The sequence below is a fragment of the Ovis aries genome, chromosome 8 (genome assembly GCF_016772045.2).
Source record: "Ovis aries strain OAR_USU_Benz2616 breed Rambouillet chromosome 8, ARS-UI_Ramb_v3.0, whole genome shotgun sequence".
Taxonomy (NCBI): Eukaryota; Metazoa; Chordata; class Mammalia; order Artiodactyla; family Bovidae; genus Ovis; species Ovis aries.
In genome coordinates, this window is record NC_056061.1 from 49,799,891 (window position 1) to 49,826,679 (window position 26,789).

The 26,789-nt window shown below is 37.7% G+C and overlaps 1 protein-coding gene across 1 annotated transcript in view; it reads right to left on the bottom strand.

Annotated features, from left to right (window-relative positions):
• Positions 1-26,789, bottom strand: part of SLC35A1 (solute carrier family 35 member A1) — a 31,469-nt gene continuing 4,680 nt past the window's right edge. The window contains exons 3-8 of the mRNA XM_004011288.5: positions 13,756-13,915; positions 13,426-13,578; positions 5,544-5,610; positions 3,541-3,717; positions 2,925-3,059; positions 1-905 (exon numbers count right to left, since the gene is read on the bottom strand). Of these exons, the coding sequence (XP_004011337.1) occupies positions 778-905; positions 2,925-3,059; positions 3,541-3,717; positions 5,544-5,610; positions 13,426-13,578; positions 13,756-13,915 (820 nt within the window). The 3' untranslated portion in view covers positions 1-777. The remainder of the gene's footprint in view (positions 906-2,924; positions 3,060-3,540; positions 3,718-5,543; positions 5,611-13,425; positions 13,579-13,755; positions 13,916-26,789) is intronic.

The window sequence follows — 26,789 nt, forward strand, 5'->3', positions numbered from 1 at the left end:
TTTCATATAATAAATTAAGTTTATTGCTGAATTTTCCCATATCATAGAAATTTTTTTAAAAAACACTGAAATTTCACAAATTATTGAGAGCCCGACAGTTACATACTTTATTAAAAAAAGTACAAAAGTGACATTAGAAATATTTTTTGAAGAAAAGTATATCCTCTAACAGCAAAGAAATATGAATCCAGACAATGAATGGCACAAAGACAGCACTTAAAGGGGTATTCAGTCACCACCCATACATCATTGTCTGAGTTTCTAAATAGATTCAGTTGAAGTTACACATTCAGTTTGTTTCTGAACTAGCCTGTCTTGTTTTTGCCTCCCTTTTGTAAGAAAAAAGTTAGGTTCATTGCTGCTGGGACTAAATACTGTACATGCCTTGGAGAATAAGGAGGGGTCAACCCTTCTCCCCTGGTACCTGAACAAGAGAACAGTTAGTACAGAAATGGCTTTGGCACTTTAACCTTTAACATAATCCCAAACCTCATTAATTGAATATTGCAGCCTCGCATGATTTTTTTTTAAACACCACATCATCTCCATACTTTTATATATACATTATTATATATACAATAATAAAAATCCTTCATTCTTAAAACAGGTTGATTCCAAACAGGTCGCATTAAAACTCTGCAATTCATTCACATAGCTTTCTTCTTAATTCTTAGGCCAACAGTTTTTGTTTTTTAAATCTACCTTCTGAAATTGACTTAAGGCTCTAGTTTAATATAAATGGTTTAGTCTTAGTAGGATTCTCTTTTGGGGCTAAAGTCACACACCGATGACTCTCTCTTTTGAATCTGTTTCTCCTTGTTGGATGGACGTAGTGTCTTGTCTGGGTAAGCCATAGAGATATATAGAAACACAAACAAGAAGAGTACCCAGAGCAAAGGTGAGTGCTGGAAAGGAAAAAAAAGAGCTTAATCTGTACTTGTGCCCTTAAAACTACGTAATAATGATCAGTTTAAAACTTTGAAGACTTTCAACTGTGGGTTTACACTATCAGATTGTATGGAAAATAAATATGGAAAATAAATTTTAAGTGTTCTGTATTTTGATGGTAAGGTTTAGAAAAGTAATCAATTCGAGCGCCACCCCCCCCCCCCCCCCCCCCCCCACCGCAAAAAAACGTGGTAAAGTCAAGGGAGTGACAATCACTGACTACACACTTTTCAAGAACACACATATCACCATCTTGGGTCACTGACCAAGAGCATACCAGCATCCCTATATGCTGACTGAAAGAGCAGGGGAGTATGGATTTTCCATGATACTAGAGTTAAAGTTTAGAATAAGAGGTAGTTAGCAAATTCAAAAAGTTAGGTGACTAATGATTCAAACCTTTGAGGATTCCTGAGTAGCAAATGAGGTGGTGATTTAATCAGTAAACTTACATTTTCTGCTAACCTTTTTTTAAATCTTAATTCTGAAAATCAGGACATAATTGAATTACTTGCCCAAAGTAGGCATTATATAACTAAATATTTGTGTCACACTGTATATTCTGTTCAAAACTAAGCCATATTCTATCTTAGGGAGTACAATGGCACAGTCTTACTATCTTTAAAAAAAATGTCATGCAGAGAAATGACATCGAGCCATGGATTTTAATTCATCCCTAAGACAGACTAGCTTTTTTCCTTCAGAAAGGGGAGAAGAGGGTAAATTAAATAGGAAACTAAGATTGCTAAGACATTCTTAAGTTCCTTGACATCAGTCAGCCAGAACACTGACCAGAAAGCATTTACACTGTTCCCAGATATTCATTAGGAGTACAGGCATAGGGATCTGTTGAGCATAAAGAGGGATCAAAATGCAAAGTGAAAATAAGAGAAGAAAAAACATCTAAAGGAGGGCCTAGAAGTGGTAAGCGGCTGCCTCTATACAGAACACCTGTGTGCCAGGCACTGTTCGAATAAGCACTTCACCTAAAATAACCCTAGGAGATGGGTGATCTTGTTCCCAATTTACAGACACAGAAACTGAGACATGGGTTAAGTAACTTCCCCAAGGCTGTTCAGCTAATAAATGGTAAAAGCAAGATTTGAACCATACTATCAATTTTTTTTCTAAGATATGTACAACATTGATGTTCTTCTATTTGCATTTATAACAAAAGTCAGTTTTAAAATGAAATGTAAATATAGGCCAGATCTGATTCTTTTACTGAATGTTGATATTCGACAGGTTTTCCTCATGTGTTAGTTTATGGTATAACTGATAAGTCAGTATCTCTGCTTAAATAATTCAGAAGCCAACTAATAGTGGATATGGCTAGGGAAAATTATATTAGAAGGACAAGCATAAAGGAGGTGCCATAATGCCAGCTACAGTAATGAATTTATTAATTACATATTAAATGAAATAAAGATAGCTTTATGAAAGAAAATTTAGATTTGTAGTTTCAAAAGCAGTTTATACCCAAGTCTAAAACAGGAAGGTACAAACTAAGGGGGAAATGAAAGAAGTTTTACTATTCTTTTCCTCAAAAAAAAAAAAAACAGTCAAGTTTACTGTAATTCCCTGTGGTAAGCAATCAATTCCTCAGGTCCTTCTGTTTCTTTCCTTGTGTACCTAGTCATACTGTATTCACACTGAAGCACTTAAGCTGTCTTGTAGATAATACCTGGGAAACAGGAAGGCCCTGACTGCAAAAATGCTCTTCCTACTGAGTAGCCTGCTCACTCTCACACAGAAGTAACACCCTTGGTTTAAGCTCTGGAACCATTTAAATAACCTAAGTACCGTGAACCCCACATTCCACACATATATGAACTGCTGTACTTCCAGGATAAATGATAGCAAAACTAAGGAATTTCTGTTAACACTATAAGCAACTGCCATATTTAATAAAAGATGAACCAAGGAAATGAGAAGCTCTTCCCTGTTAAAAACTTACAGTACAAACTAAAACATACTTATCTGTAATCCGAACAGCATCACTGAAGCGATGGTAGACAGGACAATAGCAGCTGCCGCCGAAAAGCCTTTCATGATATTGTCTGTGTATTTGACCACAATAGATGTGTAGAGGCCTCCAACACTGGCAAGGACTTGTGTACAGAAAGAAAGAGAATCTTAACACTCATATGAAACATTCTTTGACAGTGGGGCACTTTTCATCCTCAGAGATGCCATACTAATTTACCTAGGAAAATGCTATTTTCCTTAGAAGCAGCCATCTGAGAGAGTTTGTACTAAAAGTGAGTCGTAATTCCTACGAAACATTGTTTTTCAGATACCCAAAGGGCTATGTACTCTACTACTAAACTGTACACACTTATTGCTAACACATTAGGTACTTTTGATTGTGAAGGCAAAAATTGCTTTGGGATAGCTTTGCCACAAAAGTAAGTCAATAAAATCAAAATTACATTTTCAACCTAGTATTCTCAGTATCAAAGGAACAATTTTAAAATGCTATAAAGGCTTAAAAGACATCTAACTTATATTACATAATATATACTATATTATTATATTTTATATTTTTTTAAAAAACGATCTACCTAGAACCTTTAATTCCTAGATACTTACAGATGACAAACCAGACATAATATGTGTAACCAAAGAAAAATCCTTTTTCTTTAATTTCAGCTCCATCTGACAAGTAGACGCCAACTAATGTCACAACAATCCCCGATAGATACATCTGAATGTTTCTCACCCAAAGGGAAGTGTCTGAACTCTTTAAAACTTTTTCAAAATATACTCCTGAAAGAAAATTAAGCATGCAAATATGAAATAGATATTATTAGAAATTAAAATGTCTTTCATTTAGAATAAAAATCTAAAGATATAAAGTATATGATTTAGGAAACGAAACATTTCACATTAATTTAATGCATGTTTATTATGCTGGTTATGACACATGGCACACTGAATATTACCAGTTTGTTTTTACAAAGCATATAGAATTAATAACCAAGAGGGAGCTTTCTAACCCACACTTAATGAGAAATTCTTAGGTTTCTGCCTTTATTATAGCAGTGAGCTAGATCACCAAAGCTGTCTACTAATGCCACTGAAACACTTGGTGTGGTCAGCTAGAAAACTATACTGTTAAGAGTCAATTATCTGAATCATACTCCTATAGTATCTGCTTAATGATGAATACTCTCCACTTTGCAAAATAACCTATATAATCACCACCAGGAATTTTTTTCAGAATAAGTAACACAACCAAAATAAAATTTAAATAGAACTTGCTGAGTGAAGCCACTTTCCTTTCAAGCAGGGGTCCACAGGCCAAGCTCATACACACTGTCAGAAGGAGCATGAATTCCCTAACTAGACAATATGTTTTGTGTATATGTGCGTTTTTCTGCGGTTGATGATCCGTAGCTTTTTAGGTACTCCAAGAGAGCATATAACTTCTCCCTCAAAAAGTCACATAGCACAGCTCTAAGTTTTGTACTTAAAATGAATGCGTGTTTAACAAGAACATTAAAGAGTTTTGTTACAAACGCTAGGGACTCAGCCACTGGAGTACCCCTCAACTAAAATGAAAACCAAGATTTTTTTCTTTGATGAACCTGTGTTGGAAAGAGCCACAGAATGGAAACGAACATAATGGCTACTCCTATTTCTAACTTTGATTTTCCTCATCTGGAAAAACCATTTAACTATTCAGTTCTCAGTTACTCCAAGCATAGAGGGGTATTAAACCACCTACTGTTTCCTCACTTGTGTACTGAGAGGTTGAACTAAACAGAATGTTGGACACACTTTAACTGTTCAAAATAGTGCTAAAAATCAAACAGTATATTATTCCAAGTGTAAGTCAATTTTTGTTTCTGATTTGTTGTTTAAGAATAAAAGTCTAGCATAATGCTGTCATTAGGTTTATTCCTAAATTTAGATTTTCCCCTCTTATCAAAATAAAAAAATAGTCTTAACTCTTGAAATAGCACAAATAAATAATAAAGATGTATAGCTATAACTAATAAACCCTTTCAGTTTCTTCTCTGTAGGAACTATTTCTAAAACATCTCATTTCTTATATTGCACTTAACACTCATACTTTTGTCTCTTCTTGATTCAGTGAAGGACTGCTTTTCCCCACACATGTGAGTCCAGACTTCCATGTTTATCTGATATTAGTGGTTTTGATTCTTCTCTCCCTTTTTGGCTCTTACTTCTGGGTACTAGGTTTTCTGAGGTATTTTCCACCTCCCTTTCCTCCCTACTCCATAATTCCTAATCTGTTGAAGCAGAGGAAGAAATTGAGATTACCAGGGAAATACAGATAGCAAGCTGGTAACTAGCAACCTAAAGCAGCTGAATCTAGCCTGAGGTCAGTGTCAGAAAAATAGAAAAGTACTTGAGCTTTCTGATGGCTAACTTATTCCATTTTCAGAGGACTTTTTTCATTTATTTTGGGGTTCTTAGATGGACTGGGGATAGTGAACGATGACAAATACATTCTTAGATAACTGCAAAAATGAGTAAGGACTGAGATCTAAGCTGAGTTAACACTACTACATGCTTCCTAGAAAAACAATTTGACAACTGAATAAAGTGGTGCTTTTATGATTTACCTGCAAATCCTGAGCACAATACAGCAACAGCTATAGCGCCAAATCCTAACAGTGGATTCTGTTCCACCTGCAATAGTAATGTTTTAAAAGTTATTCTTAGTAACTAAAAATACAACTCATCCAAGAGACCAAACAAATGAATACAAAAATCTGTTTATAGTTCTACTGAAAGTATGTGTATCAGACACATTTTCCAGAGAATAAGACAGGACCAAACAAAATGCCATCCCAGGGACAAACAAAAGAATTAAGTTAAAAACATACTGGTCAAATCACAGCCACAATAAATGCTTGATAACCATGTGTACCTTCTTCCTAATAACAGTGGCACCCAAGCACAGAATTGTGCATCGTCAACCACCTGTTGGCCTTCCCAGGCGGCGCTAGTGGTAAATAAAGAACCTGCCTGCCAAGGCAAGAGACAAGCAACACGGGTTCGCTCCCTGGGTTGGGAAGATCTGGAGGAGGGCATGGCAACCCCTCCAGTATCCTTGCCAGGAGAATCCCACGGACAGAGGAGCCTAGTGGGCTACAGTCCATGGGGTCACAAAGAGTCAAACACGACTGCAACAATTTAGCATGCAAGCAGCTTTAACTTCTGACACCACCATAACGCAAGCCCTTATAGGATCAATCATGGAAATGATGACACTTTGACCTGTTTTATTCCCTATCACCTATGGGATAAAGGACTTGTAAGATTTCCAGCTTTACTGAATTTTTATCAGATATTAATAGCATGACTTTTATGTACTATATACACTATTTTAGATACTAAATGAATAAAGAGGAAGCTGACACACAGCTCTGATTCTTAAACAGGTCACTAATGTAAGAGATTAACATGTATATATATTCATAATACTTTGCTAACAGATACAGGTATATGAACCCCCAACCTATTGTTTCAACTTTATTTCCTCTTTCCTAAACTAATCCTCAGGAGCTTTCATCAGTCTTTTCTCAGAGATCAATATTATCTGAGTGGTAGCACTCAGAAACTACAGTCACGTGTCTCAATCCTTTAATGTGATAAGCACATACCTTGTTCAAAACAAATAAGCCTTATATAAGGACAGTATTACTTTAAGGACCTGAGAGAGAAAATATCTGCATGAAGATAAAAGAAGAAATACAAGATATTATTAACTAATGATTCTGAAAGTATGGTCCCTGGAACAGCAGCAGCAGCAGCATCACCTGTTAGAAATGAAAATTGACAGGCATTCCCCAGACCTACCGAATCATAAACTGTTAGCCTCCACCCTCATAATCTGTTTAACCTTCCTGTTAATTCTGATGCACACTGTTGTTTTGAGGACCACTGCTATAGACTACAATGGATAAACATGTATGCTTTCCTAACTATAAGACTGGCATAGAGATGAGAAAAAATAATGGAAGGGCACTAGAAAGCTCAAGCTACTAAATATAATGTCTGACAAATTCTTGGCTTTTCTGCCAGTTTAATCTCTACAGTTAGGAAAAATGGTGATAGACACTGACTGCTCTAACTGATAAACTACCAGGCAATGAAGCAGAAGTCATGGAAACTTAAGGGCAGTGTTTTAAGAGGATGAGCAACAGCCAAACACAGGATAGTTAAGAAGACCTGAGCTCCAGTCTTGAATAAATGAAAATTCAAAGAAATAAAACAGAGATATTCCATAGCTAGTGGGAAGATGGTTCAAGAAGGATAAGAGTTTCATAAGAATGAGATTCTCATGAATAGTAAAGAAGTCGGGTGTCACTAGTTAAGGGCACCTTAGATGAATTCTCATTTTATTTTATAGGAACACTAAGAAAAAAAATTAAAACTACAGTATACAAAACCAAGAGGAACCAACCAGGAATTTTAGTATCAAAAAATTGAAAACTCAGAATAAGTGGAGGCTTACAAAAATACTTTAAATCTTTCAAGGCCTTTAAAAGAGAAGAAAAAAGTGTTTGTTTGGCTAAATGACATTCTATTAGAGGGCAAGAAAATAAAAGTTACCCAAATATAGTTTCCACTTTCTCTGTGAATAATGATTTTAAATGAATGAGTGAATGGGAAGTTAAGTCCAAGATGTGTGGTTTGCTGTCATAAAAGCACCTACCTAAACTCAGAAGCATCTTGACCAAGAACAGTAGCAAGTCAAGGTAGTGTTCACTATGTCTGTGAAGATTACTAGGGCATGGAAACTATGCCAGAAAATCTGAATTGGGCAAATACTGTCCTGGTTTTCAGAAAGGCAGAAGGGAGGAAAACCTGCAGAAATTATCAACAGCAGCTTGAGATGTTGAAAGCAGGCCAGTACACTTAACAAAAGCACAGACTCTAGAGCCACACTGCCTGGGATCAAGGAAGGTCACTGTGGATGCACTCCTAAGCTTCTTTGCCTATCAGTTTCCTCATATGAAAATGGAAATAAAGACACACATCTCATATGATTGGTGTGGGCATATGTGAGTTAATGTGTGTAAAGCACTTAGAACATTGCTAATAACTAATGTGACTGCAGTGTTGTTACTGAATACAAGCAAAATCACAGAACAGATGACTTGTAGAGCTTAAAAAGTCTAATGGTCATCACACACACACACACACACACACACACACACAGAGTGTGGCTTCAATAAGAAGACAACATACCAAACTGTCTTACTGAAAGGATTCCTAGTTACATGATGAGGGGAATTCCACAGAGATAATGTTCAATATCATTACCATGTTCAATACCATTCAATATCACAGTAATCCAAGTCTGTGCCCCAACCAGTAACACTGAAGAAGCTGAAGTTGAACAGTTCTATGAAGACCTACAAGACCTTTTAGAACTAACACCCAAAAAGATGTCCTTTTCATTATAGGGGACTAGAATGCAAAAGTAGGAAGTCAAGAAACACCTGGCATAACAGGCAAGTTTGGCCTTGGAATACGGAATGAAGCAGGGCAAAGACTAATAGGGTTTTGCCAAGAAAATGCACTGGTCATAGCAAACACCTTCTTCCAACAACACAAGAGAAGACTACACATGGACATCACCAGATAGTCAACACCAAAATCAGATTGATTATATTCTTTGCAGCCAAAGATGGAGAAGCTCTATAGAGTCAGCAAAAACAAGACCAGGAGCTGACTGTCACTCAAATCATGAACTCCTTATTGCCAAATTCAGACTTAAATTGAAGAAAGTAGGGGAAACCACTAGGCCATTCAGCTATGACCTAAATCAAATCCCTTATGATTAAACAGTGCAAGTGAGAAATATTTTTAAGGGACTCGATCTGATAGATAGAGTGCCTGATGAACTATGGACGGAGGTTCGTGACATTGTACAGGAGACAGGGATCAAGACCATCCCCATGGAAAAGAAATGCAAAAAAGCAAAATGGCTGTCTGGGGAGGTCTTGAAATAGCTGTGAAAAGAAGAGAAGCAAAAAGCAAAGGAGAAAAGGAAAGATATAAGCATCTGAATGCAGAGTTCCAAAGAATAGCAAGAAGAGATAAGAAAGCCTTCCTCAGTGATCAATGCAAAGAAATAGAGGAAAACAACAGAATGGGAAGACTAGAGATCTCTTCAAGAAAATTAGAGATAACCAAGTGAACATTTCATGCAAAGATGGGCTTGATAAAGGACAGAAATGGTATGGACCTAACAGAAGCAGAAGATATTACGAAGAGGTGGCAAGAATACACAGAAGAACTGTACAAAAAGATCTTCAAGACCAAGATCATCACGATGGTGTGATCACTAATCTAGAGCCAGACATCCTGGAATGTGAAGTCAAGTGGGCCTTAGAAAGCATCACTATGAACAAAGCTAGTGGAGGTGATGGAATTCCAGTTGAGCTATTTCAAATCCTGAAGGATGATGCTGTGAAAGTGCTGCACTCAATATGCCAGAAAAGTTGGAAAACTCAGCAGTGACCGCAGGACTGGGAAAGGTCAGTTTCATTCCAATCCCAAAGAAAGGCAATGCCAAAGAATGCTCAAACTACCGCACAACTGCACTCATCTCACATGCTAGTAAACTAATGCTCAAAATTCTCCAAGCCAGGCTTCAGCAATACGTGAACCGTAAAGTTCCAGATGTTCAAGCTGGTTTTAGAAAAGGCAGAGGAACCAGAGATCAAATTGCCAACATCCGCTGGATCATGGAAAAAGCAAGAGAGTTCCAGAAAAAACATCTATTTCTGCTTTATTGACTATGCCAAAGCCTTTGACTGTGTGGATCACAAGAAACTGTGGAAAATTCTGAAAGAGTTGGGAATACCAGACCACCTGACCTACCTCTTGAGAAACCTATATGCAGGTCAGGAAGCAACCATTAGAACTGGACATGGAACAAGGAAAAGGAGTACGTCAAGGCTGTATATTGTCATCCTGCTTATTTAACTTATATGCAGAGTACATCATGAGAAACGCCGGGCTGGAAGAAGCACTCGCTGGAATCAAGATTGCCGGGAGAAATATCAATCACCTCAGATATGCAGATGACACCACCCTTATGGCAGAAAGTGAAGAGGAACTAAAAAGGCTCTTGATGAAGGTAAAAGAGGAGAGTGAAAAAGTTGGCTTAAAGCTAAACATTCAGAAAACGAAGATCATGGCATCTGGTCCCATCACTTCATGGGAAATAGATGGGGAAACAGTGGAAACAATATCAGATTTTATTTTGGGGGGGCTCCAAAATCACTGCAGATGGTGACTGCAGCCATGAAATTAAAAGACGCTTACTCCTTAGAAGAAAAGTTATGACCAACCTAGATAGCATATTAAAAAGGAGACACATTACTCTGCCTACAAAGGTCCATCTAGTCAAGGCTATCGTTTTCCAGTGGTCATGTATGGATGTGAGAGTTGGACTGTGAAGAAGGCTGAGTGCCGAATAATTGATGCTTTTGACCTGTGGTGTTGGAGAAGACTCTTCAGAGTCCCTTGGACTGCAAGGAGATCCAACCAGTCCATTTTAAAGGAGATCAGTCCAGGGATTTCTTTGGAAGGAATGATGCTAAAGCTGAAACTCCAGTACTTTGGCCACCTCATGCGAAGAGCTGACTCATTGGAAAAGACTCTGATGCTGGGAGGGACTGGGGGCAGGAGGAGAAGGGGACAACAGAGGATGAGATGGCTGGATGGCATCACTGACTCGATGGACATGAGTCTGAGTGAACTCTGGGTGTTGGTGATGGACAGGGAGGCCTGGCATGCTGTGATTCATGGGGTCGCAAAGAGTCGAACACAACTGAGTGACTGAACTGAATGTTCAGTGAGAAATCTGACAGATTTGCATAGTATTTTTGTTACTAAGAGAAATGGAATGAGAATAACTAGTTCTATTCATAGCTGAGTGAATGCTTATATAGCAAAGTGCTAATAAATAGAATAAAACCAAGCTAGACCCACAACCACTATCAACCAGCCAGGCATATGAATGAGCCACCCAGAGAAACAGCTCCTCTCAGCCTAGGTGAGTCTTCAGCTGCCTGCAGCCCTGGCTGATATCTTGACTGCAGCCTCTTAATGAGACCCCTCAAACCAGAATGTCTAAAAGAAGCCAGAGCTCAGGCACCTTTGAATTCCTGATTCATGAAAACTGAGAGAGATAACAAATGTTTCTTAAGCAAGAAGAAAAAAATAGTCAAAGAGAGATCTAAAGGCATGTCCACAGAACTCTGATCCTGTCCTGTCTAAAAGTTTCAGTGAAGACCCAGAAGATATATGTGTTGCACCTGCAGAAAGCATAATAACATTTCAAGAAAAAGCTAACAACCGGTAAGGACTGGAAAGACCTTAGAGGCTTGAACATTAACCCAAAGCTAACAAGATGGTCTTAATAAATATAAACACATCTTGCACTTTGGCTTAGAAGCCTGCCACACAAAACACATATGAGAAAAACTCTGTGTGTTTGTGTGTGTGTGTGTGTGTGTGTGTGTGTGTTTGTAAAGCCTGCTGCACAAAACACATCTGAGAAAAACTGTGTGTGTGTGTGTGTGTGTCAAACAGCTACATGTGGCTATATAATCAGTTACAGAATGGATAGCCACCTCCAACCAAAAAAAAAAAAAAAAACACCCTGATATAACCTTAGGCTGACTGAACAAGTCTAGAGGTAATTCGTGAACTACAACTCAGTTCAGTTGGTAAAGAATGTGCCTACAATGCAGGAGACCCGGGTTCTGTCCCTGGCTCGGGAAGATCCCCTAGAGAAGGAAATGGCAACGCACTCCAGTATTGTTGCCTGGAGAATCCCATGGACAGAGGAGCCTGGTAGACTACAGTCCATGGGGTCGTAAGAGTCAGACACAACTTAGCAACTAAACCACCACCACAACCCATACTATTCAGTCAACATCTGGAGATGGTATGAGCTTTGGGGACATACTGAGGAAAAACAATGGATAAAGGCATCCAGAAAAGAAATACAAGGCAGCACTGGCACGAGCCAGGGATCACAAAGTCTCCAGAAGGCATATTATAGAAAGAAACAAGGTTCCCTCAATAGGGGGACAGAAAAAGACAGAGGGTAGGGTTGTGACACTGTCCTCAGACATTCCAGGGACCATCATGTGGAGCTAGCAGGGATCTGAGTTACTCTTGATGAGAGCAGGGAACAAGAGGCAGTTACAGGAAGCTGCACTCCGTTCAAGATACGAAAGAACTTTCTAGAGTGCTCCAGTAGTCGAATTCTCTGCTTTAGTTCACTAAGCTTTTCATACATATTACCTATGTGAGGTGGACATTTGCTAAACATGTAAAGTGGTCCTGGAAGTTCATACTTAACTTTTAAGTGTTTGTATTATTTCCCAAAACATTATTTCTCCAGTGGTCTACATCCGAGTTACAGTGCAGTACATATTTGATCAGTGTTTGAAATGTCAGCAAGAATATAAGCACATTTAAACGTCATGTAAAGACAATAAAAACTAACTTAAAACTCACTTTCTGAGAAAAAAAATTCTTCCACCAGACCAGAAAGTACATAAAAAGCTGACTTTTTCTACTTTCACAAGCTCTGCATACCTCCCTGGCTGCCCTCTGCTCCTAAAAGACCATGGGCCCCCTACAGTCCTACCACTCTGAACTCCTCTGATCTTGGAGGCCAAGCAGGGTGGGACCTGGTTAGTACTTGGATGGGAGAACCCATGGTCTCTCATTTGGGAAGCATATACAGAAGGAAGCTCCTGACCTTCAGGTCCTCCACTGTGGTTCTACTTCCTACTTCTCTTTGGGAAAACAAGCAATTAAAGCATATAATACTTTTTTAAAAAAATCAGGTATAAACCTTAATATTTAATTCTTGGACTAACAGACGTGAAGGCACCTTTTGCCCTATTTTAGTTATCAATTATCGGGAAAACCACTACTACCCCTCTATAAGCCCAATTGTTGACAGTGGTTATATATACAAAGCAAAAATTTTTGTGACTTCAGGAGAACATGAAAATTAGATGGAGAAAACTTTGCCCAGTATTTCTGAGAAAACGTCTAAAAGAGGCCTAGAAGTTCTGAACATATACACTGTGTGGAAGTTTGCACAATCTGAGTCACAGGTTAGCTGTTAACTGTGGAACTTTGGATAAGTTACTTCCTCTCTTTGAAGTTACTTCAATTTTGTTATCCATAAATGAAGGAGGGGCATTATACTGAGTTTAAGATACCATCCATCTCTAACGTATTTTATGCATATTCTCCTCTTAAAAAAAAAGAAGCCAGTATACCTCTCCTTAACAATAACATTTTCCTGAGGGGGGAAAAAGGATATATGTAAGGCAAAGGTTATTTTCACTCAAAGAAATATAATCAAGCTCCATGCATCAGTGTGACTGTCTGAAGTGCATAAGACTTTAAAAAGTTTCCTAGTTTAGTTACATGAAGCATTTTGTTTCTTACCATGACTTTTGTGGCCTGGGCTGGTTTCCACTGTACGAGTATGACTCCCCCACACAGCATAAAAACTGAAATCCACTGTAACTTGCTAAGCGTCCGGTTTAACATTAAAACAGTACATAGAGCAGTGCAGGGAATCTTCAATTGGTACGTCACCTAAGAACAAAACAATGAACTAATCAACTCAGCTAACATTAGACTCTGACACAAATATATCTGGTATCATTAACAGAATTGAGAAAAATATTTGATAGTGAGATAAAGGGTTAATAAAAATCCTTTCACCATAAAAACATGTTTTTTAAAGATTCTGCACTTTTGATTACCACCTACCTGGTACACCGCTGCATCCAGATTGCTCAGAGCTAGAAAAGCCATGTTGTTCTGCACAGCATACACTAAGGAAGGCACACTCAACTTCATCAGTTCCTTGGGGCTCCCCAAGACATTCTCTCTTAAAGATGCCTTGAATCTACCCAGATTACCAGTTTCTCTTTGAAAACAAAAAGGGGAAATGAGAGGAGGTGAGGAAGAAAGTGAAAGGTCATTCTGTTGGATACCATCACAGATAGGGTAGCTACAATGTGTTAAGTTCACTGATAGAATTTAGCAAACTTAGTTTATTTTTAGAATTTTTGACTAATTTTAGATTTATTAAAAGAAATATACCAACAATAAGTGGAAAACAATTACAATCTCTATTTGGGAAAATGACAACTTGGTTTACCATCATCCACCTCTGGTCAAAGCTCCAGAGGTTTCTAGTATATGAAGTTATCAGATAACAGGAAACCAGAATTGCTGATATTACCCATAAAATATTAATCCGTGCCACTTTAACTGCCATTACATCAAGTTTACCCCGCTTATTTTTTAGATTAATCAGACTGCATATCCATTTTAAACAATTGTAATTACAATAGATTTACATTGCAAACAAAAGAAAAAAGCTTTACTACTTAAAGAAGTTACCTGAGATTAATTTATAAATATTGACCTGCATCACTCAATGAGATAGGAATAGGAATTGAGTGATGTAGGTCAATATTATTTGTAAACTAATTCAGTGTTTGTGCAATACGGTGGACAGTAAATCTTTAGATAACCATAATCTCATAAAACTCAAGTATGTATCTATATAACTTTGCAGGAAATCTGAATAATTAATACCAGTAAAGGTAAACTATATCTACAATGTACATAAAGTTCACTACTTGACTGCATATTGATTAATGCATGCTCTTAATTATTCTTATTTTTCTGCAAGAGGAACTATTAATAGCTAATCTGATTCATACTTTCCCCTGCTATAAATTAGCTCATTTATTCCCTGAAAATACATACCAAAGGAACACTTTTATAAGCATCAACACCAAAAAATGTTACATCAAAAGGCTCCTATCTACAGCTCAAAATATCCTTAAGAGGACCATAATGCTTCGTTGGGAAGACCGATCTATGTCAACTCAAAATGAGCCTCCAAATTTTTAGTTAACATATTAGAATCAACAGTCACTAACTGGATATCTTCATATTAAATAGGGCAAAAATAATTACCCAGGTTCTGAGAGGGAGCAAAAAGTCCATAATGTTGAACTGACTACTCATGCCTTTTCACCACAGAACACTACAGCCTCCAAGAAAATACTTAAGACAGGAAAGTTGGCCTGGACCACAGAAACACAAAATGTCCTTAGTTACAGACCATCTGCTGCCAAATTTAATACACTCCACACCACAATGGGAAACCCTCATGCTGAAAAGTAACACACACACAGCCTAGAGAGGACAAATGCCGTCCAGAAGAGGGAGAGAATACAAGAAAGATGACTGTACTGGGAAAATCTACATAGAGATTTCCAGACACCTGAAGTTTGGCCCTTTAAACCTTTAACATTCTTTTTTTTTTTTTAACACAAATCTATGATGTTCTATATAATTCTCCACATCCTGAAAGAGTATAAAGAAAAATTTCTCAAATTTCCCGTTATAAAACTGAAGATAAAAAAAAGATTAAAAAGAATCACAGAGGTCCAACTCAAAGAACCATTTTAACAGGTGATATATTAGAAAACATAACTGAACATTTCGTCATAATTCTAAGAAGCACCTTATGATAGAAGAAATATAAATCTTACAGAACACTGCTTTCACTGAACCATTACTTTATATCCTTCCAGAATACTTACTTTTCTACTGATGTGTCTTCAGAGTGGTTCCCTAAGGAACTCCTGAAAGATAGGTACCAGTTTGTACCCATCTTTTATGTTCTACTTCCTTTCATGTCTATTTATCTCCCATATATGATTCCTCAAGCTCTAGTTTAGTGGCTATTTACCCCTCCTCTAATCCCCATGTATGGGCAATGCCACCCCACATCCACTCCATAGAGATACTCTAAACCCTCAAGAGTATCAAGTGAACTACTAGCTATCCAGAGACCAGAGTTGGTCTCTTTATCACTGACTCTCTTGCTGTGCATGAATATGGGCTGCTCAGAGATCTGATTGCTTCTTGTATTAACCACCGTGCCTGCAACAATAATCAGGGTTGCTGTGGCACCTTTTCTCCATGTCACTTTTTCTTATCACTTCTACACTTGTCAGCTTTCACATCAAAAGAAGGGCTGTGAGACACCACCAGTCAATCTGAATACTCCACTTTTTCAATGTGGCAAACCAGCAAAGTATGGTGTACTGTGTCCTTCAGGTCTGTGGCTCCTTATTAGATCCTTTTTATCGGATCTTTTTTCTTGGATGCTTAGGAATTACTACTTCTTCACTGCCAAGAAGGCTTTAGTATCTTTTTCTGGTTTCTTCTCTAATTCAGATATTAGAGAAGCCAAGGTCTACCAGAATGCTATTAGTTGAAAGCTCAAGCTTCACCATAGGATTATATCAATATTATGTAATTATAACAAGACATTTGGAAATAAGTTACAAAAAATAGCAGAGATTGCTAGAAGAACTTGTAAAAGAAAACAAAAGCTCAAGAATAATTAATGACATTGTATAGTAAAATAAAGGTCCATATAGTCAAAGCTATGGTTTTTCCAGTAGTCATGTATGGATGTGAGAGTTGGACCATAAAGAAGGCTGAGCACCAAAGGATTGATGCTTTTAAACTGTGGTGTTGGAGAAGACTCTTGAGAGTCCCCTGGACTGCAAGGAGATCAAACCAGTCAATCCTAAAGGAAATCAACCCTGAATATTCATTGGAAGGACTGATGCTGAAGCTCCAATACCTTGGCCACTTGATGCAAAGAGCCGACTCACTGAAAAAGACCCTGATGCTGGGTAAGATTGAAAGCAAAAGAAGAGGGTGGCAGAGGATGAGATAGATTGCATCACTGACTCAACGGACATGAGTCTGAACAAACTCCGAGAGATAGTGAAGGACAGGAAAGCCTGGCGTGCTGCATTCCATGGGTTCATGAAGAGTTGGACACCACTTAGCAACTGAACAACAACAGTAGAATAAAGAGACTTAAGAGGTATAACAAAGAATATATGGGAATCTTAACACACAGAAAGTTTTAAAGGAAGAGCTGAAATATTTCAGTATGAGATTAAATCTTGCTTAATTTTAACATTAAGAAAACAGCTCTAAAACTAAGTTTTACTCATGAAAGTTTATATATGTGTATATATATATACACACACACCAATGTATCGTCCAGAAAACACTAGTTTTACTGTTAAGCAGACAAAGATAAATGATCAATTTTAAATATACTACAGCCTTGAATATACTAGTGAAAGGAACACATAAAAACCAAAGGCCATTTTTTCTTCATTTTCCCACCCTGATATTTTCTTGGAAATCAAATCCCATGCACTTTAATGAGTACATTTTGCTAAAAACAAATTTATTGAATTTAATTATATAAATGACATTATGAGATAAGAGAAAGCATGTTTAAAATCAAAAAGCATATTTTAAAAAAATAGTCTGTCCCATTAAATTTACTGTTTGATTTTTTATCACTGGAAAAGAATCTATGTTCAGCCTCTTGTTACCTGAAGAAATGCTGAAGCTCCGTGTTGATTGTAGACAGATTCTGCTGCTGCCTATCCCCCTAAATTTCCTACCAACCGGCTGAAACCAATTCTTTCTGATCTATGTTTGGTCAAAAGTAGGCCTCATTCTTCCAGCTCCTGATCTGACGAGAACTACTAGGAGACCTAAAATCCTTGGCTAGGTTACCAAGGCACTGTGCAAAATGGAATAATAATACAGCACAAGTTACTCATGAGCTTAAGAAATTTCAGTTTTGCTTACAAATTTCTTATCTGCAAAGTTAATCTTCATTCATTATTCTAGGTAATACTATGAAATAGTAAAATAATTTTCTCCAGTCTTATATGGATAAGTAGTTCAAAGATTTAAGATGTATTTATTACTAGACACACCCAAAGTAATATGTATATTTACAAATCCTTCCAGGTTTCTTTAGTCTTTACAGGCTGCGGTGGACAGCAAATAACAAAAAGCTGACCTTGTTCTAAGACAATGTGACAATGTCTGCACTTCCTTTTTCATATCACAAATGACAGATGCAAATCAAAAGTGTTAATTTTAATAGTTTCTATGACAGAAAAGGGGGAAGTTGTAAAGTTAGTAAAGCTAACTAGCAATTTTCCTGTGAATTGTTGTTGTAATTATTTTATGAACCTAAAACATTTTTACATGTATCTGTGTTATGTTTCAACTGGATTATAACTTAGAAATCAATAGCTTAACATTCAAATACTTGCTTTTGCATCACACTGCTAAGCTGCTCCCCTCTCCACAAAATAGGATGTTTATTTCCTTTGCCATATGAGAATGGTCTGACATAAAATTCATACGTATGCACAACAGTGTATATTAAAAAATAATTATTACATCTTTGTTTTATAGTTGCAGAAGGATAGATACAATCCAAATGTCCATCAATAGAAACTGGTCTATATAATACATCTGTATAACAGAATACCACACAGCTCTTAAAAATAAGACAGATTTCTATGTATGGACATGGAACCATCTCTAAGATAAAACATTTAAGTGGAAAAAAGTTAAAAAGCAAAGCACAGTGTAAACTCTGTATGCACACAAAATTACAAGCACTGTACATACATACATGTACATGCATTTTAGTCACATGCCCTAAAATTCCCCAGTCAGACCATGTAAACCTTAAACCTTATTTATCAAAGTAAGGGTGAGTGAGTGAGTGAGTGAGTGAGTGAGTGAAGTCGCTCACTCGTGTCCGACTCTTTGCAACCCTGTGGACGGTAGCCTACCAGGCTCCTCCCTCCATGGGATTCTCCAGGCAAGAGTACTGGAGTGGGTTGCCATTTCCTTCCATCAATTCTTCCCCCCAGTCCCCATTTTTTTGCAGTTCTAACTTATGATAAAAACAAGTATAATTTCATATTCCAGAAATTACTGAAACTTAAAAGTAAAATCAAACAAAGATGGTGGAAAACTCCAAATTAATTCCAAACAAACAAATCAAAAAGAAGAAACAAACCTGTTGGTTTTTTTTCATGAATACCAAAATAACACTGATGGAGAAAAATAGAACTAATCCAAGTATTCTAAAACACAAGTCTTTTTACTGTATGCTCCAAAACTAAATGCAAAAAGAACTACATACAAATACTGAACTTTAGTTACTGGTTTGCTTTTCCACAGCTGTGTTAGAAATTCTGAATCTACTTATTATATATTCTAGGACTGAGCAAATAAGTAAATATCTTTAAGATAATGGAAGTCAAACTTACCATCATTGGAAAAGAAAATACAGAAAAGGGGGAAGTTGTAATGAACTCTGTGGTAGTGGGTCAGAATTGCAGGTATCAAACAATATATAACTCACAGTTATATACATACATATATAGAAATGGAGTAACAGATACATTTAACACATGTTACCCAGCTCTGTTTACTGAAAGGACCCAGAAGTAATGATATCCCTCCAGTACCAATGTGCACATCATGCATCCAGATTCTGGTTTCTAAATACCATCCTTGTAAAAAAGAAAGGTTTCCTAGAGAAATGTATGATTTCAGGATTGGGGCAGGGAATGCACCCTTTGTTATGCTAAAAGAAACTACTCAAAGATTGGTAAGAATATGAGAAAGAAAGAAGAAGGGAAAAAAGACACACACACAAAAAAAACGGGGAAGCTTGAGGATGATCCCACTGTCCAAATCTGGACAACATGAGCACAGAAATAAAGAGTGATAATAATGGATTCCAGCCATCATAATGAAATAATCCATGACTCTGCACTGAGAGTGAGAGGTGGATGGAGGGAGTGAAGGACAGAAAGAAGGAAAAGCTTCTCAGAGTACAATGTGTGCGTATGTGTTAGTTGCTCAATCGTTTCCAACTCATGCAAGCGCATGGGCTGCAGCCTGCCAGGCTCCTCTGTCCGTGGGATCTCCAGGCAAGAATACTGCAGTGGGTTGCCTTGCTCTTCTCCAGGGGATCTTCGACCGAAGAATCGAACCTGGGTCTCCTGCATTGCAGGCGGATTTTTTACTGTCTGAGCCACCACGGAAGACCCTCAGAGTAGAAGGCCAACCAATCAATGTGTAGAGAGTGTTAGAATTGGGAAATTACCACTTGGAAACATCAAATCAAAAAATGAAGAGAAAAAGGAAATTTACCTAGTTTCAAAATATCTCTCCATAAGATACTTATCAGTTACAAAGAGAAAATTGGTGACTTTATTTGGAGAAACACAGCAGGCACTACCTTAATCAAGAAATCAAAGTTAAATCACCAGTAATGGGGGCAAATAGACATTATGTGCTTCTTGATAAGCTGCTCTGAGGAGTATCACTTCTGTGATATTCCTAACCAAAAACGTAATCATAACAAAGCATTCAACAAGCAAACTGAAGGATATTCTACAAAGCAAATGGACTATGCTCTTTAACAGTGGCAAACACGTGAGGGAAAAAAAAAAAAAAGATGGAGGAACAGTCTCAGGTTACAGGCAGCTAGAGATAAAACTAAAGTGTGATTATTCTACTATTAAAGGACACCAGTGGGCAACTGGCAAAATTATCTAAGGCCTGTGAATTAGGTAACAGTATCACGCCAATACTAATGCCTCAAATTTGATATATGTGAGTATGTATGAGAATGTTATGCTTTTTAGAAAACATGCACTGAAGAATTTAGGGACAAGGGCATCTTGTATAAAACTTGCTCTCAAACGGTTCATAGAAACTTTATACACATGTACAAATGCACAGAAATCAAAAATATGATAAAACACACACGGTAAAATGTTAACATTTGGAAATGAAAACTTAAGAAAACAAAAAATAAAATTACTGAGGTGTCTAACAATGCTTATCTTTGCCCTGGCTAATCACATAACAGCTCAATTATTTCATTGTTCTAAAAGACTAATAATTTGAAAAGCAAAAATCAGGGAACTTTCTAATGCTGTCCCTGCCAGTCACTTTCTAGGGATCTTTGGCAAATTAAAACTTCCCTCAGCCTCAGATTTCTCATTACAGAAGATGAAATAATACCTAAGGCTAAAACAGTGGAACAAGAATCAAACGAAAATAAGCTGTGTTTACCTGTGTGTCTCCCTCACCTGTTCTTAAGCGGAGAATGTTTCCTTAACACCTTTACTCTCTGGCAGCCTGCCACTCTCAACAGCAACAATCCTGACTGTCTGAAGACAGCAAGAGCAGTTGCTGCAATCTTAAAAGAGGATGTTTGGCACTTTACATAACACATTTTGACAGTGATTAACAGCCAGTATTCCAGAGAGTGGTCACTTCCTTCCAAAGAAAATAAGTTAGATATATGCTCATTGGGTTTTCAAAAATTTTTTTCTCAACAGACACCCAAAGAAGTATTATTCTTTCGTTTTTCTAACCAAATTTCAACTTACTGTACATTATAGCAATAGTGCTAAAGTGCTGGCTAGTGTTCCTTAGTGCCAGAAAGTTGTGGTGTGCCTTATGGAGAAAACACATTAGATAAGCTTTGTCCAGGCATGAATTACAGCACTCCTGGCCCTGAGTTGAATGCTATTAAGTCAATAATACATATTAAATGAGATGTCTTTAAACAGAAACAAGGTTCTGTGGTGATCAGCTGATGAAAATGTTGTGACCAGAGGCTCACAGGAACCTATCCCTGCTCCTCTAGGAGCAAGTTCAGTAATCACTAATTCAGTGTTGGTGGGAACTACTGAGATAGTCATAATCAATTGTTTATCCAAAGCCATCACCAGTCCTGTAGCTTCTACTTTTGAGAAGCAGAACCTTCTCTTCATTGACTTCTCTTCATCACACTGCCATCATGCCCACAATCCCCAGGCTCTAATAAGCTTCTTTACTCCCAACTCTTACACCCTTCTTGCCCATTCTCCTCAAAGGAGTCAAAGTGACTCACCATAATATGGGTCGCCTTGTTAGTCCCTGGTTTCATCCTTTTGGTGATTTCCTAATGCACTTGAGATAAAATCTGAACTCCTTCACAGGCACACAGTTCCTCTTGATACCCTGCCCACCTCTCCTGCTTCATGTTAGTACCACTCCACTCACAGCACTCCAGTGATCTGCTGTTGTTCTTTAACACACTGATCTCTTTACCTTCTCTCTGCTCTTTTCTTGCCCATCTTCTGCTTGATCTTCAGGTCTGTGTTAAATATAACTTCCTCATATTCAAATGGAGACCCCCCTCTTACTTATTTACAGCATCCTCTATTTATCCTCTGGTGACTCAGCAGTAAAGAATCCACCTGCCAAGCAGGAGACATGGGTTCCATCCCTGGGTCAGGAAGATTCCCTGGAGAAGGAAATGGCAACCCTCTCCAGTATTCTTGCCTGAGAAATCCCATGGACAGAAGAGCCTGGTGGGCCACAGTCCATTGGGTTGCAAAAGAGTTAGACACGACTGAGCAACTATGCAACAAACTACTTATCCTCTTACCACCACCCACTGACTATTCATTTGCTTAATATCCAGTTCTCCATCAGACTCAAGCTCCATGAGAACAGAATAGATCTTTTTAATTTGCAGCTCTATTTCTTACATCCTGAGAAGTGCTGAGCAAATAGCTGAGGCTTGATAAATGAATGAATCTGACTATCACACTACATCTTTTTAGCAATATATTGAAACAAAGCATGACTATTTAAAATGTTTGTTTGGGACTTCCCTAGTGGTCCAGTGGTTGGGACTTCGCCTTCCAATGCAGGGGCCAAGGGTTGCATCCCTGGTCAGGGAGCTAAGACCCCACATGCATCGCCAAAGCATAAAACATAGAAACAGACAAAAAAAAAAACAACACACACACACATAAAACAGAGGCAATACTGTAACAAATTCAACTTTTAAAAAGCCGAAACATAAAACAGAAGCAATATTGTAAAAAATTCAATAAAGACTTTAGAAATAGTCCACATCTAAAAAAAACTTAGAAAAAAATGTTTGAAGGTAGTGAGACAGATTATTTGGACATGGCACTGACACATTTCTCTTTAAGTGAACTTAATTATAAGCAAGACGTTAAGACCTTTTAACAACTGTCCTGAGTCTCTGCCCCCATCTCCACACAGTGTAAAATGATATGTACTTTAACAAATTAGCCGACAGGGAGGCCTGCTGCTGCTAAGCTGCTAAGTCACGTCAATAGTGCCCGACTCTGTGTGACCCCATAGACGGCAGCCCACCAGGCTCCCCCGTCCCTGGGATTCTCCAGGCAAGAACACTGGAGTGGGTTGCCATTTCCTTCTCCAATGCATGAAAGTGAAAAGTGAAAGTGAAGTCGCTCAGTCATATCCGACTCTTAGCAACCCCATGGACTGCAGCCTGTCAGGCTGACAGGGAGGCCTGGCATGCTGCAAATCATGGGGTCGCAAAGAGTCGGACACAACTGAGCAACTGAACTGAACTGAAGCATACTACTGAGCAAAGAACATTACTGGAGAGGCCATCCTAAGTAAGCGGGGCAAGCTCTGCACACATCAGAAACAAGTGAGGTTCTGGAGTTATCAACTCGATAAAGTTATTGCCCTTTAACAGAATGTAAAGAGTGGGAAGAAGCAAATAAGCTTTTACCTCCTTTAACAGTTTTTTCCATTGACATGGTAGTTCACTTTTTTCCTTTTCTGTCATTATCTAAAACTTTCCAATCAAAATTTAGTATTATCTAATTTTTACATTAACTTAGTGTTTTGGAACATAGCGAAAATGTATTAATCATGAAGATCTAACTTTTCCTTTTTCTTCTCAGAAGATTCTCCAAGTTCTAAATCTTTAGTTATTTCTAACATAATTCTTGCACATTCTCCCACAATATCCTGAAGTCGTCATCCTTTCTCTCAGATGATAAAGTGTTGCTTCTACTTTGAAAACAGAGTAAAAAAGTCCAATGTCCTGTTTCTAGCTTTATAGAAGGAATTAGTTTAACATCACATGGTAAAGCATTTTCAAACAATGTAAGTTCAAAATTATGAAATCAATCTGTTTCTTATGTGTACCAACAAAGCAACTCCTAAAATTTCTGAGTAATAAGTACCTTCTGATATTTAAAGTCTCTCTATCACAGCAAATAAAGCACTGACATCCAACCTGGCCTTTTTTTTTTTTTTTTTTTTGGACAAACTACTTAACATCCTAGTTGCCTTTGATCCACTTTTTTGAAATTACTGATTTTAATATGTGTATAAAGAAATTACAGCATAGAGAATATCTGGAAAATCTACTTCGCAAACTTCACACAACTGCATCAAAAAGATAAAGTTCTAGGCACTTTCACATGTTCCAACTCTAACTGTTCAATCATAGTCCAGCCATCTATTTTATTCACCTTTTCCATATTCCAAACTGCTTCAGGTGAACCGTTATAAGCTAGTTGTCCTTTCAAGATCTAGAATCAACTTGCAACGTTTTCACTGGGTATGTTTCCCACACAGCTCTGATTTAGTTTCATTAGCAACTGTCTCATGACATATTGCTGGATAAGCTGAAGAAGTAATACACAATGTCCTTCCACTTCATTCTGCAGCTATCAACCTTGACTTAACATTGTAAAATAATTCTTTTACTATTTTACCATTCCAAGAAATTAACGTTTTCACAGATGCCCTCCTTATTTGCTCCAAGAAATTCTGTCCTACCAACGTGTTTTGAATAACCACATAATTTGCCAACATGTTTCTCATTAAAAATTACGTTTTGCTTTAAAATCCAGTAACTTCAAATTCATTTCACTTCTTTCATGCTTTGTAATTTTTTTTTCCCAAGTGTTTTTTCCCACTTGGAAACTCCTTGTGTTTTAAATGATTTTTCTTCACAGCCAAACTCTTGCTAGCCATTGCCTTTTAAAGATACAATGAGGCGTCTCCTTTACCTGACATTCTCCAGAATAGTGGAGCCAAATTTCCTTAAAAATGGATCTTGTTAAGTAAGAAACCGTAAACGCCTGAGATTTTAACCTACTTGCAACCCAACAAGTTAGACTGCCACAAGTAGCTCTGTGCAATGTTCCAAAGGCAGGAATCTCTATATTTGAAATGCCAGAACCACCACCAATTTAGGAGTAAAGAAACAAGTAGCTCTGCCTATAAGACAAATCTCAAACACAGATTTTTTATTAAAGCTTTCCACTGTCTAGCCTCAAGTTATTTTTCTGTTCTTTTCTCCCTCTCCACACCATTTTTAAAATATTTTTTTCAGATGGGTTATTTGTAATCATGCATGTGTTTTCTAGTATATTTTCTGTCTCTTCCACTAAACCTAAATTTGAAGCAAGTAGGAACCATATCTATTTCATTCATTCCACAACATCTATTTTATTTATACTGTATCTATTTCATATCATACCAAGTCTACTTCTACGGTGGTTTAGTTGCTCTGCTGCTGCTGCTAAGTCACTTCAGTCGTGTCCAACTCTGTACAACCCCACAGATGGCAGCCCAGCAGGCTCCGCCGTCCCTGGGATTCTCCAGGCAAGAACACTGGAGTGGGTTGCCATTGCCTTCTCTGTTTAGTCGCTCAGTCCTGTCCAACTTTTTGCAACCCCGTGAACTGTATAGCCCACCAGGCTCCTCCGTCCATGGGATTTCCCAGGCAAGAACACTGGAGTGGGTTTCCATTTCCTTCTCCAGTCTATTTCTATATCCAGCACCTATTATAAGACTGTCACACAGAAATCACTTAATAAATATTTGTTAAATGAAATTATACACATCCTATTCTTCACTGCTTCTTACATTCACCAGCCTACATCTTGAAACCTATATGAATTCACTTGTCCACATGACCCAGGTGAGTCCCCATCTCGTACATCTTTCCCAAGTATGGGGCCTGGTGGTCCAGTGGCTAAGACTCTGGGCTCCCAGTGCAGGGGGCCTGCTCGATCCCTGATCGGGGAACTAGATCCCACGTACCACAACTAAGACCCGGCAGAGCCAAAAAAGTAAATTTAAAAAAAAAAGTTAAAAAAACTTTTCAGGTAATTTCCTACCAGATTTTAATTCTCACAACTCTGTTTTTTCCAGTTACAAACTGAAGAAACTATACAATGTAACTCGAAGCTTGCCTTCTTTTGTTTGTCTCATTTCTTTTGTTACTGCTTTCTCTGATCCACAGCCTATGGCTATTTTCCTCTATCTTGAATGGACTCTTACCCCTGGTTTTATAGACACAGTGTCCAGAACTTCCCTTTGCATATATTTCCCACTTTTCTTTACTGGTGGTGAGAAAGTCACCTGATTTTTATTAAACTTAAAATATTCCAGTCTATGAATATAATGTGGGAAATGAAAATAGACAAGTAAAAAACTGCTGGGCTTATGGGCAGCACTGAAGACTTAAAATGTGAACTTTAAAAAAAGAAAAAGAAATAGAGAAACTGAAGTTTAGGAGAAGAGAAGCTAAGGAATGTATGGGAAGTCATAATCCCAATGAGTCTAGGACTAAAATTAGGTCTGTATCACTCCAAAGGCACTGTTCTCAACCCCGTCTTATATTTCAGCCTTGCTAAAACAATTTTCACCCAATATTTCTGATCCAAAGCCCCCAGTGCTACCACATATTAACAACATGATAGTGAGGAACCTCAGACACTGCACAGGTAAAATAAGGGTAATTATCATACTTACCTAAAGAATGTATTAAGACCAAACGAGATAACTAATGAAAAGCACTTAGTACAGTGTCTGACAATTAACATAGAAAATACTAAAGAAATGTTAACTATTATGATCGCTGTATTCCTCTATAACAGAAGTCAGCACATTTTCTGTAAGAACCCTATGGTAGTTTAGGCTGTGTGAGCCATACAGTCTGTGTTGCAACAAAAACAAGCAGAAAACTGGATTAACCAGTGGGC